General features: G+C 38.5%; 11 protein-coding genes across 11 annotated transcripts; 5 read left to right on the top strand and 6 right to left on the bottom strand. All coding sequences in view use genetic code 12, as the record gives it.

The window, feature by feature from the left end:
* Positions 1-39: 39 nt before the first annotated feature.
* On the top strand, positions 40-2,067 carry I9W82_003651 (60S ribosomal eL20 domain-containing protein; the record flags this gene model as incomplete). Its single annotated transcript, XM_067692640.1, has 2 exons — positions 40-923; positions 1,548-2,067. The coding sequence occupies 2 exons, from the start codon at positions 40-42 to the stop codon at positions 2,065-2,067; spliced, it is 1,404 nt and encodes a 467-aa protein (XP_067548049.1).
* Positions 2,068-2,309: 242 nt separating this feature from the next.
* I9W82_003650 (oxidoreductase) lies at positions 2,310-3,113 on the top strand (the record flags this gene model as incomplete). The annotated part of the gene is made up of 1 exon (XM_067692639.1): positions 2,310-3,113. The coding sequence occupies one exon, from the start codon at positions 2,310-2,312 to the stop codon at positions 3,111-3,113; it is 804 nt and encodes a 267-aa protein (XP_067548048.1).
* Positions 3,114-3,137: 24 nt separating this feature from the next.
* On the bottom strand, positions 3,138-4,226 carry I9W82_003649 (uncharacterized protein; the record flags this gene model as incomplete). Its single annotated transcript, XM_067692637.1, has 1 exon — positions 3,138-4,226. The coding sequence occupies one exon, from the start codon at positions 4,224-4,226 to the stop codon at positions 3,138-3,140; it is 1,089 nt and encodes a 362-aa protein (XP_067548047.1).
* A 139-nt stretch (positions 4,227-4,365) lies between these two features.
* NIP1 (translation initiation factor eIF3 subunit c) lies at positions 4,366-6,738 on the bottom strand (the record flags this gene model as incomplete). The annotated part of the gene is made up of 1 exon (XM_067692636.1): positions 4,366-6,738. The coding sequence occupies one exon, from the start codon at positions 6,736-6,738 to the stop codon at positions 4,366-4,368; it is 2,373 nt and encodes a 790-aa protein (XP_067548046.1).
* A 151-nt stretch (positions 6,739-6,889) lies between these two features.
* I9W82_003647 (SCF ubiquitin ligase complex subunit) lies at positions 6,890-8,002 on the bottom strand (the record flags this gene model as incomplete). Its single annotated transcript, XM_067692635.1, has 1 exon — positions 6,890-8,002. One exon carries the CDS (start codon positions 8,000-8,002, stop codon positions 6,890-6,892), a length of 1,113 nt encoding a protein of 370 aa, XP_067548045.1.
* A 198-nt stretch (positions 8,003-8,200) lies between these two features.
* On the bottom strand, positions 8,201-9,124 carry I9W82_003646 (uncharacterized protein; the record flags this gene model as incomplete). The annotated part of the gene is made up of 1 exon (XM_067692634.1): positions 8,201-9,124. The coding sequence occupies one exon, from the start codon at positions 9,122-9,124 to the stop codon at positions 8,201-8,203; it is 924 nt and encodes a 307-aa protein (XP_067548044.1).
* Positions 9,125-9,394: 270 nt separating this feature from the next.
* On the top strand, positions 9,395-10,693 carry NMT1 (glycylpeptide N-tetradecanoyltransferase; the record flags this gene model as incomplete). Its single annotated transcript, XM_067692633.1, has 1 exon — positions 9,395-10,693. One exon carries the CDS (start codon positions 9,395-9,397, stop codon positions 10,691-10,693), a length of 1,299 nt encoding a protein of 432 aa, XP_067548043.1.
* A 157-nt stretch (positions 10,694-10,850) lies between these two features.
* Positions 10,851-12,497, top strand: PWP1 (rRNA-processing protein; the record flags this gene model as incomplete). Its single annotated transcript, XM_067692632.1, has 1 exon — positions 10,851-12,497. The coding sequence occupies one exon, from the start codon at positions 10,851-10,853 to the stop codon at positions 12,495-12,497; it is 1,647 nt and encodes a 548-aa protein (XP_067548042.1).
* Positions 12,498-12,530: 33 nt separating this feature from the next.
* CPA1 (carbamoyl-phosphate synthase (glutamine-hydrolyzing)) lies at positions 12,531-13,787 on the bottom strand (the record flags this gene model as incomplete). The annotated part of the gene is made up of 1 exon (XM_067692631.1): positions 12,531-13,787. One exon carries the CDS (start codon positions 13,785-13,787, stop codon positions 12,531-12,533), a length of 1,257 nt encoding a protein of 418 aa, XP_067548041.1.
* Positions 13,788-13,939: 152 nt separating this feature from the next.
* Positions 13,940-16,393, bottom strand: I9W82_003642 (ubiquitin-ubiquitin ligase; the record flags this gene model as incomplete). Its single annotated transcript, XM_067692630.1, has 1 exon — positions 13,940-16,393. One exon carries the CDS (start codon positions 16,391-16,393, stop codon positions 13,940-13,942), a length of 2,454 nt encoding a protein of 817 aa, XP_067548040.1.
* Positions 16,394-16,529: 136 nt separating this feature from the next.
* I9W82_003641 (Elongator subunit) lies at positions 16,530-17,318 on the top strand (the record flags this gene model as incomplete). The annotated part of the gene is made up of 1 exon (XM_067692629.1): positions 16,530-17,318. One exon carries the CDS (start codon positions 16,530-16,532, stop codon positions 17,316-17,318), a length of 789 nt encoding a protein of 262 aa, XP_067548039.1.
* Positions 17,319-17,336: the final 18 nt, after the last annotated feature.

The following is a 17,336-nucleotide window of genomic DNA, read 5'->3' as shown; positions in this document are numbered from 1 at the left end:
TATACACATTTGGGGAAACTATCAACGACAACAACCATTATGGATATATTACGCTCAAACTCTACTACCAGTCTTTTGGAAGGACAAGTGGCCCTGAATGTGGTGGAAAGATTATGGGCAAACTGGTACTTGTATATTGGGAACGATATACTTGCAACTGGACTCTTGTTCTTTTTAGTTCATGAATTCATGTACTTTGGTAGATGTTTACCTTGGTTTATTATTGATCAAATGCCATCTTTTAGAAAATACAAGCTTCAACCGGATAGCATACCAACTAATCAACAACAATGGGAATGTTTCAAAGCCGTGCTCAAGTCCCATTTCTTTGCCGAGGCATTGCCCATTTGGTTGTTCCACCCATTATGTGCAAAATTAAACATTGTATATGGTGTCCCCTTCCCATCGTGGAAGGTTCAGATTCCTCAAATTGTGTTTTTCTTTATTTGTGAAGACTTCTGGCACTATTCATTCCATAGACTTTTCCATTATGGATGGTTTTACAAAAATATTCACAAGGTCCACCATAAATACGCTGCTCCATTTGGATTCACCGCGGAGTACGCTCATCCAGCTGAAGTTGCCGCTTTGGGAGTTGGAACTGTTGGATTCCCAATCCTTTATGCTTACGTTGCAACCAAAACAGATCAATTACCGCCACTTCATTTGTTTACCATCACTTGCTGGATTATTTTGCGTTTGCTTCAAGCTGTTGACTCACACTCAGGATATGATTTCCCATGGAGTTTGAATAAGTTCTTCCCACTTTGGGCAGGTGCTGAACACCATGACCAACACCATCGCTATTTTATCGGAAACTATGCTAGTTCGTTTGCAGTTTGGGATCGCGTTTTCAGTACCGAGTGTGGACAATTAGCTAAGCAAAGAAGAGAGGATAGAGCAAACCAAAAAGCAGAAGCTATGTATAAGAAGAAGAATATGTAGGAAGGCGAGAGAGAGAGAGGGAGAAAGAGAGATGATGGTATATAGGTCAAGAAAGATAACGTAATTGAGTATAGATATAATGTGAAGTAAGAAACTTTTAAGGAATTGGGAAATACGGCTGATATGTAGTTTATAGGTTGATCACTGAGGATGTCGCGGATTAATAAGTTGTGTCACACGATGACAGAGCCAAGTTAGGGCTGCAGCCCCATACTCAATTTTTCTGTGAATAAATTTTCCGCTGCTACCAAGTGCATTTTACCTAACAGTTTTTGTTACTACTAGCGCAGCACTCTCTGAACAAAAGAAGAGAGACTCTCTCTACCAAAAGGAAAAAAAAAAAAAAAATTTCAGTTTGAAATACCTTGACTAAGCTATATTCAACGATAACAAAAGTATGTTTCAAATGAGAAGTTACAGATGAGGAGGATTAGATTGAGAAAATGGGACGACATATACCTTGATGTCAACTGGTTAGAGCATTCCAATGAGGAGTACTTCCCAAATGAGACCAGGCCATTTTATTTTTCCAAAATTTCATTCACCTCATTGAAGTATATCGGCACATCTCCAGACACATTTTACTAACATGATACCTCTAGAATGTCAAGATTAAACGAATATCAAGTCATCGGTCGTCGTTTGCCAACCGACTCTGCTCCAGAGCCAAAATTGTTCCGTATGAGAATCTTTGCACCAAACACCGTTGTTGCTAAGTCAAGATACTGGTACTTTTTACAAAAATTGCACAAGGTCAAGAAGGCCTCAGGTGAAATCGTCTCAGTCAATATCATCAACGAAGCTAAGCCAACTAAGGTCAAGACTTTCGGTGTCTGGATCAGATACGAATCAAGATCCGGTATCCACAACATGTACAAGGAATACAGAGATGTCACCAGAGTCGGTGCCGTTGAAACCATGTACCAAGATTTGGCTGCTAGACACAGAGCTAGATTTAGAAGTATCCACATTTTGAAGGTTGTTGAATTACAAAAGGCTGACGATGTTAAGAGACAATACGTTAAACAATTCTTGACCAAGGATTTGAAATTCCCATTACCACACAGAGTTCAAAAGACCAAGGCTTTGTTCTACAGCAACAGGCCATCCACTTTCTACTAAGCGGAAAAAAGAGGAAAAAAAATAGGGATAGATGAAGGTTCGTGTTAATTTGAAACTTTTATGTATATAAAGTAATATACGTAATCGCATTGTATACTTAATGATTGTGATGTAGTGAAGGGGATCTCAGTGTTGGTGGATTAGCATAAATTGTAGGCGTTAGGCAATTTTCTATATAAGCGCGCTAGGATTAAGTCGACGAATTTCCGTTTTCACTCTACTTTCATTCTTCACCTGAGAACATGAGCTACGGAAAGAAAGCAGCAGAGAGATTGGCAAACAAAACCATTCTTATTACAGGTTGTTCCCTGGGTATCGGAGAAGCCGCCTGTCTCGAATTGGCAGAAGTTACACCAAACATCAAATTGATTATCACCGCAAGGAGAGTTGAGAAGTTAGAAGCGTTGAAAACGAAGTTGGAGAGTGAATATGCTGGAATTAAAGTGTTGGCTAAGGCATTGGATGTGTCTAAATTGGAAACCATCGAGCCATTCATTGCCGGCTTACCCCAAGAATTTGCCGATATTGATATTTTAGTGAACAACGCGGGATTGGCATTGGGTAAAGAACCAGTCGGTGAAGTTGCATTGAACGACGTGGTCACCATGTTTCAAACCAATGTGTTGGGACTCATCACATTAACACAAACCGTCTTGCCAATCATGAAAAAGAAGAATTCTGGAACCATTGTATCAATTGGTAGTATTGCTGGTTTGGTTGCTTATGAAGGAGGATCAATCTACAACGCTTGTAAAGCAAGTGTTCGTTTCTTTATGGATGCCCTTCGTAAGGAATTGATTTCAACTAAAATTAGAAGCATTTTGATCAGCCCTGGTGCAGTCAAGACTGAATTTTCAAATGTTCGTTTTAGAGGCGACGAAGCAAAAGCTGATAGTGTTTACAAGGGGACTGAACCACTCACAGCTGAAGATATCGCCGAAGTGATTGTGTTTGCAATTACTAGAAGAGAAAACTTGGTTGTCGCGGAGACATTGGTATTTCCAAATGGTCAAGCATCTCCTTTCCACATATATAAGAATGAGTAAAGTTTTATATTATGAATAGACTATTTAAAAACTAAGACCTTCTAATGTTTTAGTTAACTTGGCAGCTCCATCAGCTTCACTATCTATTGACAACTTGGGTCGGCTCATTTCCAATCCTTGAAGCAAGGTACATGCTTTGCAAATCTTGTTAGACGAAAGGTACCCACATTTGACACATCTATTTGTAGAAACCGATCCATCCGCATTGACTTCAATTTCCTCAGCTTTCTTATTCTTATACTTGACCGTTTGCTTCTTCTTCTTGTTGGATAAAACTAAATGCTCACCACTGTAAATAATATCCATAATACAAGAAGGTCGTATACTTTCCAACCCTTTCAAAAGTTCCCTCGCAGTTCCTCTAAATGCTTCCGGTGCATAAGAACATTCAGTTGAAAAATAATCCAACTTTTTATAATGGGCATACAACACAATCTCTTTTTGGTAAGTATACTTGAATGGCTTTGATCTCTTTATAGGAGATTCAGCTGATTGAGTCATTATCCTTGTACTTCCCTCCAAACGATTAGCGTCTCCTCTCAACAAATTCATCAACACAGTTTCGGCCATGTCATCGGCATTGTGGCCAGTAACAACATGATTTATTCCCAACTTTGCTGCACCACGATCCAATGCTTGACGCCGAAGGACACCACAATATGTACATGAAGATCTTATACCTGCACACCCAACAACCTCATCCATGGTCCAGTTATACAAGTCTTTGTAGGACACGATTTCCAATTCCATTTCATACTGTTGCTGGTTTCGTTTCACCGTTGCTAAGGAGTCATCACGATAACCTTTGATTCCTTCATCAATAGAAAGAAGAACAAGGGTCAAACCATAGTTGTATCTTTCATTCAAAGTCTTAAGGATAGACGCCAAAACGGTAGAGTCTTTACCTCCAGATGCTCCTATTGCCACTTTTTCACCTGGATAAAATAAATTATTTGATGTTATCGTGTTGTGTATCTCGGTTTCAAAAACATTATAAAAGCACTCTTTACAAAGTTTCATCAAGTTCTTTGGTCTCTTCATGACCGCTTTTCTTGAGTGACATAGCTCACATAAAGATGTTACTTTAACTTTCTTTGGGGGCATAACAGTCATCGTTGTGGAGTTTGATAAAGGGTTGAAATTTTTCAAGATTTGTAAACTTTTTTTTTTGTGGTTTATCTCATCGTTAATTTCTTTTTACACTTTTGCAACTACTTTATATATGTATTTCATTACATTAAGTCTATACACCTTATGCTGTTACTTGAAACTCGTCATTGTTGATATTAACATTTGCAATTCTAAATCTGTTCTCTTCTGGTTGTGTTTGAGTTGCTTGTTGTTGGACAGTTTGTTGAGGTTGTTGTTTCTTACCATGACCACTAGCAGAAGTCTTTTCGTTCTTGTCTGTAAGCAACTGTATCTTTTCATTCATCAATATGGCCAACTCTTGCAATTTAGATCTGTTTGCAGCACTTGAAAAGTTGATAAATCCATTTTCAATTTGCTCATCCATATTTGAAACAATTTCAGTAATCTTCTCTTCTGGTAAAGCAAAAATTGTACTCAATTTAGCAATAGACAATTTGCTGTACACTGACTTGTATGTGAAAATATAAGTTCTCAAGCCTTCAACTTGAAGTTGGTTTTTCAACATGGCCAACAAGTTTTCAGTGTCTGGGAACAATCTCCAGATTTTTATTGATGCCAACAATTCATAAGCTTTAGACCAATTGCCCTTTTGCAAAGCAATTGAAGCATGCACAATGTGATCTTTAATACTTTCTGGTGGACCAGTGAAAAATTGTCTATCGTGGAATTCAAGCTTGCTCTTGAATGACTTCACTGATGAATTCTTACGTTTGTCCTTTGTGGTTGAGGCAGCAGCCAAAGCAGGTATCTCAATCAATAAAGAAGATGTCATATAAACACAATCCAACAATTCCAAGTTAATATGTTGATGGAATGGCAACAACTTTTGCTTTTCAGCGAAAGATGCCTGACTAGGGAATTTAGTACTGAATCCTTGCCCAAGCAATTCTTTTGATCTTTGGGAGTTGATGATTTCAGTCAAAATCTTGTGAGATTCTTCAATAGCACCAACTCTAAATGCACTCAATCCCAATTGAACTAAAGCTCTGTTGTATTGAACTTGTAATGTTGACTCAGCAGAATTTATGCTCTTGTAAATTTGAGATGCGAAAAAGAGATCTCTGGCTTTTTCGTAGTTATTGTTAACGGCATAATAGTAGATGGAATAGAGCCTTGCAAGTTGTGCATAAAGTTTATTGTCACTCTTTTGCAAAAATTCACTCAATGAATCAATAATTTCATTTGCACTTCCCTTACCAATCTTGGTTTCGACTTCATTTCCTTGAATCAATTGTGTAGGTTTGTAGTAAATATGCTCCAATCTTCTCAAAACGATTCTAGCCAATTGCTCACTATCAAGTGAAGGGTTAATAGATTCGATATATGATTGGCCTCTAACAATCAAGTTGTAGATCCTACTTTCATCCTTCAACCTGTCAATGTATTCCAAGGAGTGTGGATCAGTATGTTGTAAAGATTTGGTAAATTCATCATCCAACCTATCAATCAATGAAGTGACTGAACCAAAGATAACTTTGACTCCATCAACTGGGGTAGGCTCCATGTCAATCTCATCAGTTGTTTGTCCGGTCTCACTAACTTGGTATTCCTTTGACGCAAACAATATATCCAACAATTTATGAATATCGTCACAATTCTTTTGCCAATCTTGAATTGGCATATACAGGGTCGATGATGCATCAAACCTGATGGACAACAACATTTGATAGATTGAAATGAGTTCAAATGTACTCAAATCGTCAGTAATCAAAACTTCTAAGCTTTGGACTTGTTCGGATCTATCGATATTCTTTTTACCCCTACTTTCACTGATTTGCTTCAAGGTCTGGAAAACAGGACTCAATTTTTTACCTTCATCTTGCTTCTCTTCAATTCTGGTAGCCATATCTAATGGTTCATCTTCGTTATCAAAATTTTCTGGAACGTCTTTGTACAAATCAAAGTATACTTGGAATTCCTTAATTTGCTTTTTGACTCTTTGTCTCAAAGTATTGAAAGCTCTGGCTTCATCTGCTTTCATGGTCTTATCATCCCTCTCATTGTTTGCAGTCTCAGTTATTGAATCATCCAAACTTGACAACAATTTGATATAAAATTTTGGGGTTCCAAATCGTTGTTGATTAGCTCTATTCAAAAGTCTACCCAATTTTTCAAATTCACTCAAGACAACAATCCAATTGTTACTTCTCTTGTTGACATTAATGACCTCAATTGATGCCTTCATATCATCCAACAATTTATCCTTGGCACTCTTGACAACCTTCTTCCCTTCGTCATCACTTTCAGATTCAGAATCACCGCCTTTCAAAAAGGCTGATTTCAAAAAATAAGCTGGACCTGTTGGACGCCCGCCTTCTTCATCCGAGCTGCTTTCTTCATCATCGTCCTCGAAAAAATCATCATCGGATTGTTCAGCGGAAGAAGATAATAACTCTTCTTCAGAGCTACTCACCAAATCTTCTTCTTCAGAAGAGGATTCTGAACTGTATCCTGAAACAAAGAACCTAGACATGATACTATGAACGTTTGTTGTATTAGGTGTTTGACTTCGATGGCTTTGGTGAAAAAAAAAAAAAAATCTGCGATCAAAAAATTTTTCTCATTCGAATGCCAAGGTCGTGTTGAACACAAATTGCAAAACTTAACAATCTATACATACCTTTCTACTCTATATGATAACTTTTTACTCTCAGAAATTTGAATGGTTTCTCATTTCTAAGTGTATATTCCATGATTTCACCAACTCTATCATCTTCAGGACTTGTTGCTTTCCTGACAGCATAATATTTTGTCCAATTCAATTTTCCATGTTTGAATTGACCTAAGGATTTAATTTGAAAGTAGTAATGAAATGTCAAATAGCTTGTTGATCCGTTTTCAATTTGAATATGAACTTCTCCAGTAGAGTTTATAGTGAACCTCCCTCGGTAAATTTTCGTTGCTTCATTCTGCTCTGCGTCTGGTATATGCTGTCGTTCTCTCAGGAACCAAGGTACAACTCGATCTGGTGGAAGTGCTGATAGCATCTTTGCTACTGTTCCATCTGGATAGAATCGTAGGTACCGATAATATGTGATAGTTCTCACCGGGTTGGTCCAAGACAACGAGTTTTCACCTTTGGCTCCTTCGCTGTAGTAGTTGACTACACTGATGTAACATCCACCATATTTTATAAAGCACCGTTCATGAAGCATCCTCTTCCAGCTCTTGTAATGTGGCAATATGAGCAACTGATCTAGCGGTATGGGGAGCTGAATATCTTTTTCAACCACTAATCTTGATTTGTAAGGTTCATTTTCTTCATAAACTTGTCGTGGATAGATTAAATTGCATAGGAACTTGTATGTATTGTTACCGAAACCTATATGAGCCATTTTTTTACACGTAATGGACATATTGAACCAGGATTCTGGGGCAGTTTCAATCAAAACTTCAAATATGTGGCACCATATATCCTTGGGCAAGAAAAGAAGAATCGATGGCGCGTCATCCGGATGTTCCAGCGGGTCCTCCAAGTGGACATCATGGAAACTGTCTATTAGCTCATCCACGTTTATTTTAGATACTTTCTTATCATCCACTCTAACCAAGGCGTTCTTGCCTTTATCTTTTGAAAGGTGCTTGTTTGAGTACGTTGATCGATAAATGAGATCGATGTTGCTATTTAGCTTGAAGGCCCTTCGGTATATGTCGACAGCATCACTCATGCGACCCTGTTCTTCTAGGTACGTAGCCTTTTCAAATAGCGATATGGCTTCATCGTCAGTGGTGGGCATCGCATTCAAGTAGTAGTGATGTTTTGTGAAGCTGAAAACTGTGGAGCGATTCCTTTTTTTTTCCGATGAAGCGATATTCTGACAATCGATAAACAAAGCATATGAAAGAGAATATATACCTAATGAGAGACCGTTCTACTCCAGTTCTACACTATCGACTGATTAAAAAAGACAGTGGATCAAACCGCAATCAAACCCTCATTTCAACAACGAGTCTAAAAAATCTATATCCTTGACACCACTCAGCTTTACAGGCTCCGTCTTGGGTGGTTTCGGCAATGCAGTTGATCGCTGAGGTACCGTATCATTCCCATCAGAAAGCTTCAATTGCAAGAGCTCGTTTAGGTCTTCATCCAAGGTGTCCTCCACTTTCTCTTTTCCTATTCTGTCATTCAACCGTTGTAGCTGGCTCTCGTCACCCTTGATGTTATTTATATCCACAATCTTTTGTTGAGTGGGCTTCTCTCCAAATTTCTTCCGAACTTCATCATAAAAGTTCTGTTGTTCAATCTTCTTCTTTCGCTCATTTTCAATAGCAATCTCCTCCTCTGTGAGCAGTCGTATGGAGCTTGATTCTTCCGGCTGTCCAATAACAAAATCATCCTTTAAATTAGAAAGTCCACTTTTGCGTCCAGCAAGCTTGTACTCTTTATCACTTGTCTGGTAACCATCCAAGCCATATTCTTCTAGAAGATTATCGGAAAAACGTGTTTTTAACATCTTCTTCTTCGGTCTTCTGTCGATATTACCAATTATATCACCAAGGTTGATTTGCCCATCCAGTTTTTCCTCCGAACTGTTTTCCCCGATATCCTCTCCCAATTCTTCTTTCTCTTTCAAATCATTCAATATCTGCTGTTTCAATTTAACTTTCTGCTGAAGAGACAATTCTTCACTAGACTCTAACTCTGGGTAAAAATGATTTATCAACACTTCGTCAACATCAGAGTCCCATTCGTCATCAGAATCAGTTAACTGAATTGTAGGCTTTTTCTCAGATTTCTTTTTACTACTCCATTTCGGAGTGGTAGTGGGAGTTTGTGAAGAAGGCTCTGGCAAAAGGCCGTGTTTCTTCATGTATTGAAATTTGGCCTTCTTATCCCATTTGTTAGATTTGACCATTTTCAAATGCTCTATAATTTGGTCTTCTATGAGTGAATTCAATTATGAGTGGATGACCGAGTCTTAAAGCTTTTTCATTTGAAGTAGATCTGCTGAGTTTAGTCGTTATACTTTTGTTCAACCTCTTTCTAGTAGCTCACGTAAAACCTTCGTCATTAAACTTCATTCCTTTGTGTGCACACGCCAGAGTAAATTTTTTTCTTTCCCGAAATTTTTTTTGCACCACCAATTAACCCACTCAACTACTTTCCCCCCATCAGATTTGAGATCATGGCAGACAAAAAGTCCATTGAGGATCTTCTCAATATGCTTGCTGTTGGTGAGACATTGTCCGCCTCACAAGAGAAGAAAATGAAAGACCATCTCTTTTGGAACAGTCAACCAGTACCAAAATTAGATGAACCTGTTAAAGAAGAAGGCCCAATTGATGTTCCCAAGACACCTGCCGATATTCCAGACAAACCATTTCCTTTGCTTGCAGAGTTTGAATGGAGTACCATTGATATCGATGATGATAAACAAATAAACGAGCTTTATGATTTGTTGTATGAGAATTATGTTGAAGATACTGATGCCACCTTTAGATTCAAGTATACTCGTAATTTCTTCAGGTGGGCATTGAAACCCCCAGGATGGAGAAAAGAATGGTTTGCTGGGGTTCGTGTGAAAGCAAGCAAAAGATTGATTGCATTCATTGCAGCTACCCCAGTCACAATTAGATTGAACAGATCAGACAAGACCATGGATGGGGCGGAAGTGAACTTTTTGTGTATACACAAGAAGTTGAGGAATAAGAGACTTGCGCCAATTTTAATCAAGGAAATAACTAGAAGAGTGAATAAGGAGAACATTTGGCAAGCTTTGTACACGGGAGGTGCAGTTTTGCCTACCCCACTTGCCACCTGTCGTTACCAACACCGTCCTCTCAACTGGCCCAAGCTTTATGATGTTGGATTTAGTCACTTGCCTTCAGATAAAACCAAGGCTAGTATGATAGCCCACTATGCGTTACCCAATGCTACAAAATTACCTGGTTTGAGAAAAATGACTGCAGCTGATGTGCCTAGCACTTTGAAATTATTGAACGAATACCAACAAAGATTCGACGTTGTACAAGGATTTACTGAAGAAGAGTTCAAACACTGGATGTTGGGTGAAGAAAGTGTTATTAAGGCATATGTTGTTGAAAAAGACGGAAAAATAACCGACTTCTTCTCTTACTATTTGCTCCCATTCACTGTTTTGGAAAACAAATTGCATGATGAGTTGGGAGTTGCCTACTTGTTTTACTATGCCACTGACGCAAAGATCGATTATAAAAACAGATTAACAGACTTGATGAATGATGCATTGATCACAGCCAAACTGTTCAATGCTGATGTATTCAACTGTCTCACTTGTCAAGATAACACCTACTTTTTGAAACCTTGTAAGTTTGGGAGTGGTGATGGATTTTTGAATTACTACTTGTTCAATTACAGAACCTTCCCAATGAATGGTGGTATCGACAAGGAAACAAAGCAAGTTTTTGAAGACCAAACAAGTGGTATTGGTGTCATCCTCTTGTAGATGAAGTAGAATAGTAGAATACTAAATACACGATGTTGCAGCTCTTGAATAGGATGCTAAAGTTTTTTTTTTTTTTTGATATAGCGCTACCTTCGTTTTCCATATTAAAGTCTTCAGACAAAAATTATTCTCATCTCATCGCTATCTCTTCTCAACAATGATCTCATCAAGTACATGGGTACCTAGAGGGTATGCCTCAGAATTTCCAGAGAAATATGAATTGGACGATGAGGAAATGGAAAGGATCAATGCTATGGCACAATTAGAAATTAATGACGCCAAAGAAGACTTAGAAGGTGCCAAAAAGACTCTCAAAGATCAGATCGATATTGATGATGACTTGAAGGAATACGACTTAGAGCATTACGATGATGACGAGAATGAAAACGATGGAGAAAAAGTCACCATGTTCCCTGGATTGTCTAGTGGTAAAATTGATCAATCTGAAGATTCTGAAGATGTATATTTATCTTTACCAACAGAAGTAGATGAACAAGAGGAGAAGCAAGAAAATCAAATATATCCTACCGATAACTTGGTGTTGGCAACAAGAACCGAAGATGATATTTCGTGGTTAGATATATACATCTACGATGATGGAGCGGGTGCACCTGCTGGAGCCGAAGAAGAAGAGGAGGACAAGTTGGATGCAGATGTTGCCAAGGGTCTTGTCAGAGACTCAACTTTGTATGTTCACCATGATATTATGTTGCCTGCATTCCCATTGTGTGTTGAATGGATAAACTATAAACCAGGACAGCTCCTGACTGCAGATACAAATATTGGAAATTTTGCCGCAGTTGGTACATTTGATCCTCAAATTGAATTGTGGAATTTAGACTATGTTGACAAAGCATTTCCCGATATTATGCTAGGCGAAGTGTCAGCAAAGAAAAAGAAGAAGCTGAAAAAGTCAGGACATGTCACCACTCATCACACTGATGCTGTTTTGTCATTGACCCATAACAAAATACATAGATCCGTCTTGGCTTCCACATCTGCTGATAGTACCGTGAAGCTTTGGGATCTAAATACAGGTACTGCTGTGCGATCCTTGAACCAAATTCACCATGGAAAGACTGTTTCTTCTTCACAATGGAATCCTGCTGAACCATCAATTTTATTGACTGGTGGCTATGATTCCAAGGTTGCCGTTTCTGATGTCCGTCTTAGCGATAATCTTTCTAAATATTACTCTGTTGGCTCCGGAGAAGAAGTTGAAAATGTGAGATGGAGCTCCAACCCAGAAGTATTTTATGCTGGAACTGATCAAGGAAATGTTTACTGTTTTGATATCAAAGCATCAAAACCATTGTGGACATTACATGCACACGATGCTGGAATATCATCTTTGGACATTAACAACTACATTCCGGGCATGTTGGTGACCAGTGCAATGGGTGAGAAAACTGTCAAGTTGTGGAAGGCCCCTGTTGAAGGTGGTCCATCTATGATTTTATCTAGAGACTTTGGTCTTGGTAATGTGTTAACCACTTCATATGCTAATGACGTAGAGGTTGCCGGTAACTTAGTTGTTGGTGGTGTAACTGGTGGTTTGAAGATGTGGGATACATTCTCAAATAGGTCAGTCAAAAACGGATTCAAGGATGAGTTGAAAGAATTGCAGAGAAAAGCCAGAGAGGAAGCAAAGGCGGCAGGACGTGCATCGAGAATTGCTAGAAAATACCACACTGATGTTAATGACACAATACTAGAGGTTGATGGTTCTAAAGATGATTCTGAATCCGACGAAGAAGAGGGAGACTTTGAAGGTGCAGAGGATATAGATGAAGACGAGGAGTAAATTTTCTCTTGAATACAAGGTCTAGACTAAATTTTATATTGTAAGTTGCTCGACTCTTTCTTTTGGCAAAATGTCTACCAACAAACTTCCTTCAACACTAGGCAAATCTCTCTTGTGCCTTGCTATATTTTCGAAAAATTTGTCAAAAAGATAAGCGGTATCTTGTGGACCACCTTTTGCCTCAGGATGGAATTGAGTAGAGAATATTGGTTTCGTTGTGTGGACCAAACCTTCATTCGAGTTATCATTCAAGTTTATAAACATCTCTTTCCAACCATCGGTTAAGGTTGAAGTGTCTACCGCATATCCATGATTTTGTGATGTAATGTGACACTTGCCGGTAATAAGATCTAAAGTGGGAATATTATGGGCTCTGTTTCCATACTTTAGTTTGATAGTTTTTGCACCGCTAGCCAAAGCAAGCAACTGATGACCTAAACAAATTCCAAATATGGGCAATTCTGGATACGTATCCATAATATTCCTTAAATTGTCAACAGTGGTAGAGCAGTGAGTAGGATCACCTGGACCATTGGAGATAAAGATACCATCAAACTTGTTAGCTATTTTGTCAATAGGATAATCATATGGGAATACAGTCAATGATGCACCCCTTTCAACCAAACAACGTAAAATATTTTCCTTAGCACCACAATCCAATACTGCTATATGAACATTTTTCGAGTACTCCTTTGGACACTCTACATGGAATGGTTGCTTCGTCGAAACTTTCTGCACCAAATTTATAGCACCAGGATCTTCAAAAGCAGCATCTTCGTCGGCATCATACTCCTCACCGATGGTAATCTTACCCAAACTGGAACCTTTATCTCTCAAGTACGAAACCAATTGTCTTGTATCAACTCCTGTTATAGCAGCAACCCCATTCCTCTTACACCATTGCTGCAAACTCTCAACCGCAGTCCAGTGACTATATTCTAAAGCAACATCACCGACAACTATACCAATACACTGAATTTTGGGACTTTCCATATACTTTAACAAATTAAACTCGTCTTTTACCGTTGACGAAGGAACACCATAATTACCAATCAATGGCTGGGTGAAGCACAAAATCTGTCCTTTGTAAGAAGGGTCAGTCATACTTTCCGGGTACCCAACCAACGACGTAGTGAAAACCGCCTCACCACTGACATTTCTATTTGCACCAAATGAGTAACCACTGAATACGGGCCCATTTTTTATCGTAAGTGTTGCTCTATCTAATTGTGATTTGTTATTTGTAAATGACTTGCTAGCAGTAGCAAGAAACCTTTTGAATTGAAACATTGGTAATGAAAAAAAGAGAAAAGAAAGAAAGAGAAGAAGAAGAAGAAAGAAAATTTTTCTTTTTATGATTTGGTGAAAAGATTAGCGCGCTTAAAAATTTCAATTACCAGATTGAGTCATTCTCAACGCTACCAAAAAAGGGGTTTTGTGACTCAGCCTACCAACACAGGTACATCTAAGCTAACAACATTATGAGCAAACTCATTTTGCTCACTATTTGTTCCTTTGTATTTCACTGAGACTTGTAAACAATATAGTCTCCCTACTAAGCAGCTTTGGAATGTGGGGAGTAATGTCACATTGTGCTTGTTTTGTATAATCAAAGATATCCTTAACCGTTTTGTCCATCTGAATTTTCCATTACTTAGTTGTGAAATCTTCCAATCGGGCTCCTCAACATCAGCCTGAAAGTAATCCCTAATCGTATCCTTTTTGATACCCAATTTCTGTACAGCTTTCAAATACATAAATGACTCTTTGCTAACAATAATGGAGTTTGACTTTAAGAAGGCAATGTAATTGTGCACCTGACTCTTGATAAGGTGTAAGTTGCTTTCTGTGGTCTCCACAGAATCATTCAGAACCTTTTCGTGGCTCTTGTAAAAAAAGTCATAACCAAGTTCAAAGGGAAGAGGGTATTCTGTATTGTAAGACCATGCCACTATATTTGTGCTTACCTTGATAGGAGGCGGCCTAATGTTGCTATCACTTTCAAAACACAAGTCTGCTTCAAGAGTGTCAATAACATCCTCTGATTCTCGATGGTACAACTCCTCCATGTGACTGCTAATCGGTTGTAGAGAATCATCTTCTCCATTATTATATTTCATCAACAATCGAGGAGAACCATATGGTATAATTTTATCGGGAAAATCAATGGACATAGTCAGCTGTCCTAACTTTATCAATGACGATAAAATCATTTTCTTCTTCTTTCCGTAGATATCCACAGGTCGGTTGGTTGTCACATACGTATCATTCTGGATTATCTTTGAATCGCCATGAATTGCTAAATTTTTCAACTTCATCTCGAGAGGCGACAACTCCTCATGGTTTAGCATCTGATCAATTTCTTTCTCAACTTGATTGTTTAGCTGTTGAATTAAAGTCCAAGTGGTGTTATGTTTCAACTGTTCCAAGAATTTTCCCCCAAGACCAATGTCAGGGAAGTTCCCTATGTGGTGCAATTTACAGTACTCAACTTGTTCCTTCAAATCCGGAATGAAACGAAGAAAATACTGCGCGCTTTTAGAAATCACATAGTCATTTTTGGCACTGCTTATATCTTGATGGGAAACCGCCTCCTTTGAGTTGACCTTGTCGATGATTTTCGCCTCGATTGTGTATGAAATACTCATATCATCAAACCCAAAGTCCTTTGTCAATAATGGAGTCCCTCGTACATTCAACATACCATATCCCAATGTCTTATTCAAAGCTATACTTTCACCTCTGTTGTAAAAACATGTTTTATCGACCCCCAATGATGGAGGTGGTAACAAATGCGGGAGCACGGAATGAACACAAGCATTATCCAACAAGCTATGCGGGAACTTGAATGTGAAAAATTTCTTGTACTTTGTCTTTGGTTGCAAGATCCTATTATCGGGCAAAGCGATTGAACAGCCGTCAATCTTATCCACTGTATATGGCTCGTACTCAATGCCGGCACTATTTGGAATGTATGCATATCCGTAGCTCGCATTTAAATCGTACATTTTGAGAAACTTCTTCATCAAGATCCGGCTGTACCTGTGGTTGAAATCAAAGGCATTGGCGTTCCTCTCGGTAGATTTAATTGTGCCTTCAAGCGAGACAGTGAAAAGGCCAAATTCAACAGGTGAAGACGAGGTGTTAGTAACAATGATGTAACCATTAACATGGTCACCGCTCGTATACTCTTTCATGCGCGATTCTAAATCACTTTTTGCATTTGGTTGTGGAACAGTTTTGGTGACGAATATTTGAATGTCGATAGCAGAGTTCGACGCTTTGTTCAATCTGTCTATATTATCCAAGGGTGAAGCTCCGTAAGTGTCCTCCGTGACAGCTATATTTTGATTGTGCAAGCCTGGAGAAGATGCAATGGGACTTAGTGATGGCCTTGAGTCAACTTCGTTGTAGATAACATGCTCCCGCTCCCTTTGTCTCTCCAACTCCTGTTCTATCCGATACTCCGGAACTGAGTGATGAAGAGTTTGGTCAATTGATTGCCTTGGAGATGATGAAAACGAAGAGCCATGACTAGATGTAGTGTTTAGGGTATCGCCATATCGTGGCGGAGATCTAGACAAATCTTCTTGAAATTGACGATCATCTCGTTTAAGAATACTTTGAAACATTTCAAAAGATGGTAGTATGTCAAAGTATTCAGTTTGATTTGCACTACTCATTGTAGTTAACCTTGAACGAGATTTTGAGCTTTTTGACTTGCCAGTTGATAAAAGATCGATTTGTCGCTGTTGATCAGGCGAGGGCCTATATGGAACATTCTTTGGTTTGGTCATATTAGGGTCAAAATCATGTCTGTGCTCAGCATCGCGTTCGGAATCATCATAAGGAGGTGGTAGGTCTGACCTGTCCAGATTTGAACCTTCTATTGTCATTGGTTTGTGTGTAGAGTAATTGGTGCCGAAGTTATTTTCGAAGGTGGAGACACATTTTTGAGATGAGAAAACCAAAATCTACTCAAAAAGTGCAACCACTCTAGATCCAGAAAATAACCTCAACTACAAAATTCCTATGTCAGTTCCAAGTCAAGATTTGGTATTTTTCAAGAATCACTCATTGATTCCAGACTCAATACTATCATCAGAGAAATCATATCTATCCATTATTACTCATTCACAGGGAACCAATCCCAGCTGGTTGATCAACTGCCTTGTTGAGAATGCAATTTATGGAACCGCTTCTTTTGTGAATCAGGATTTAAAGAAACGAGCAAAGTTGGGCAAGGTAGTACTATTCAGCTTTCTTCACAACGAGAGCCATTATTCTAAAGGTATTCGCAAAAATGGTGTCACCTTGCCGGACTCAAATTTCAAATTTGTTGATTGCTTTTCAAACCTTTTTACTGAAAGAATTGAAAACCCAGAAAATGCTTCTAAAGATGTGCTTGAACTATTTGATGTTGATATCGATCAAGGATCTGTGGTGTTTGTTGAAGCACCGGAGACTCTACTCTTTTCAACAAACGTATCCAGTGATGAGTTATTAACAGCATTGCTAAAATTAAACAAAAAAGCTAGCCAGTTATTTGTGGTTGTCTCCAAAGACGAGCAACTTGTTGACTATAATTCTAATGAGGTGCACAACCCTGCATTCAAAATAACAGATTTCATTACAAAGTTGCTCTTTAGGTCCCACTTGAACATCACTATGGAACCGTTGTCTACAGGAAGAGCCAAAGATATTACTGGAAGCATTGTGGTATCAAAGGGAGCAATACCGTTTGATGATCTAATAGTGGAAGAGAAGAGTTACGTTTACAACATTACCAAAGATGCAAATGTTAAAATATTCTATCGCTAATTACGTCGTCTTTGTAAA

Source organism: Candida metapsilosis (assembly GCF_017655625.1).
Source record: "Candida metapsilosis strain BP57 chromosome Unknown scaffold4, whole genome shotgun sequence".
NCBI lineage: Eukaryota > Fungi > Ascomycota > Pichiomycetes > Serinales > Debaryomycetaceae > Lodderomyces > Lodderomyces metapsilosis.
Note: the sequence above shows the minus strand (reverse complement) of the source record. Positions and strands in the feature narration are given on the sequence as shown.